This window comes from Anoplophora glabripennis, unplaced genomic scaffold, assembly GCF_000390285.2.
Source record: "Anoplophora glabripennis isolate ALB-LARVAE unplaced genomic scaffold, Agla_2.0 scaffold434, whole genome shotgun sequence".
In the NCBI taxonomy this organism is placed as follows: domain Eukaryota; kingdom Metazoa; phylum Arthropoda; class Insecta; order Coleoptera; family Cerambycidae; genus Anoplophora; species Anoplophora glabripennis.
The window spans coordinates 90,190-92,527 of record NW_019416535.1 but is presented as its reverse complement, the minus strand read 5'-3'; the positions used below and the strand labels follow the sequence as shown (position 1 = coordinate 92,527).

The 2,338-nt window shown below is 36.8% G+C and overlaps 1 protein-coding gene across 1 annotated transcript in view; it reads left to right on the top strand.

Moving 5' to 3' along the window:
* The first annotated feature begins 838 nt into the window (after positions 1-838).
* LOC108910473 (ADP-ribosylation factor-like protein 8) overlaps positions 839-2,338 on the top strand; it is an 8,315-nt gene continuing 6,815 nt past the window's right edge. The window contains exons 1-3 of the mRNA XM_018715072.1: positions 839-961; positions 1,025-1,179; positions 1,381-1,542. Of these exons, the coding sequence (XP_018570588.1) occupies positions 839-961; positions 1,025-1,179; positions 1,381-1,542 (440 nt within the window). The remainder of the gene's footprint in view (positions 962-1,024; positions 1,180-1,380; positions 1,543-2,338) is intronic.

The window sequence follows — 2,338 nt, the reverse complement described above, 5'->3', positions numbered from 1 at the left end:
CCCTCCCCTCCCGCGCTAGCCTAAGGGCCACCTTAGCAAAGCGCATCCCAGGCTGCATAGCCGCACTACCCTACCCAACCATACCACACATAAACATGACACTACCCCCGGGGTTTACACAGACGAGCCGGCGAAGCAAGAAGAGCGCCAGAAGAAAGGGCCCTAGCCGGCGGGGCCCAGCCAGGACAAAAGGAGGTCCCACAAAGCGCCTACACCGGCCGCATTTGCGGTCGGGGTAGACGACGGATGGGGCCCACCTACGAAGGCTGTCCAGGCCTACACTAGATGAGGCAGGATAGAGAGGGATAATCCCCCTCGATCCCAAATCATTGAGGCCAATTTCTAGCCATGGAATAATGGCGCTGGGCAATCAGCCACCGTTAAAATAATACGCATCTAAACAAGTTTATAGTAGGAGTGGGTCCTATATTTACTAGATTATTTTATTTATTGTTTTTCAGTTTTTAATTACTTATCACGACTGTTTGGAACTTTAAGCTACATAAACTAACGAAAGTATGTTAGAAAATTAATTTAATATCTATCAAAATGTATTCAACTGATTAATCAGGGAGACTCTCCATGTGATTAATTATTGAATAGAATGTTCAGAATAGTTCTTTAAGAAGAAAGGAAAACTTCCATAGAAGAAATAATATTTTAGTGTTAGCTCCACTTCCACTTCCACTGTCTATGGTAGCAACCGAGTAACTTTTGACAAATGACATATTTGACAAACAGGTTTGGTGTTAAATGTCACTTTTCAATTTATTTATTAAAGATTTTATATAGTATTTGTGAATATATTTAAAACGTTTGTTAATTTTAATCAGCCAACATGTTAGCGTTAATGAACAGGATATTAGACTGGTTTCGCAGTTTATTTTGGAAAGAAGAAATGGAATTAACATTAGTCGGTCTTCAATATTCAGGAAAAACAACATTTGTTAATGTTATTGCGGTAAGTTTTGTGAACATTTGATACTTATATTTTTTAAAACAAAATTTGTTTTATATATTTTAGTCGGGGCAATTTAGTGAAGATATGATACCAACGGTGGGTTTCAATATGAGAAAAATCACAAAGGGTAATGTAACAATTAAAGTTTGGGATATTGGTGGACAACCAAGATTTAGATCAATGTGGGAACGTTATTGTAGAGGTGTAAATGCTATTGTGTAAGTGAAACGACCATATAAATATATGTACATAATTTACTTACCTTCAAAACTGTTGCATGTTGTGAAAAATTGGTTTACCTATATGTACATCTTAAAATAAATGTTAATAATTAATCTATTTGTGACCGTTACACTATTGCTTCATAAAAATTAAATTGACGTTTATGATGAGTCATCACATGTTCCTTTGTATATTAGCTACATGGTAGATGCAGCTGATCCTGACAAAATAGAAGCCTCCAGAAATGAACTTCACAATTTACTGGATAAACCTCAGTTAGCAGGGATACCTGTCCTGGTGCTTGGTAATAAGCGAGACAAACCTCAAGCTTTAGATGAAAATGGCCTTATTGAACGAATGTAAGTCTAAATTATTTTACTTTTTAAATGTTTTAATCATTACAAAAAAGCAACGTGCGATAAGAATACAAACAAGATAAACTACTTATTTTCATACATCATTATTTTTTAAATTATTTATTGAAATTTAAATATATTGTACATAAAATTTTGGTGTCTTTCGACTCTGTTTTTTCAGAATTTTTTTTTTATTTTTCAACATAGTCTCCTTGTAACTCTACACACTTCTCCCACCGATGCTCCCATTTCTGAACCCGTCCAAATAGTACTCGGCGTTTTTCTCTGCAAAATAATTGTTCACGAAGGTGATTGCCTCTTAATTTGACAAAAATCTCTGTCCGAGCACAATTTTTAGATAAGGGAACAAAAAGAAGTCGCTTGGGGCTAGATCTGGTGAGTAAGGCGAATGGTCAAGCAGTTCAAACCATAATTCGTGGATTTTCGCCATGGCAACCGCTGAGGTGTGAGATGGTGCGTTGTCTTGGTGAAACAGGATTTTCTTTTTCTGCAAATGTGGTTGTTTTTCCGCAAGTTCTGCCTTCAGCTTGTCAAGTAATGATGCATAGTATGCTCCTGTAATGGTTTTTCCTTTTTGAAGATAATCTATTAAAATAACTCCATGACTATCCCAAAAAACAGTCGCCATCACTTTCCCAGCCGAAAAAACAGTTTTTGCTTTTTTTGGAGCCGGTTCCCCTTTTGCAGTCCACTGTTTGGACTGTATTTTTGTTTCGGGCGTATAATGGTGTATCCAAGTTTCATCTACAGTAATTAATCGGCGCCAAAACTCGGATTT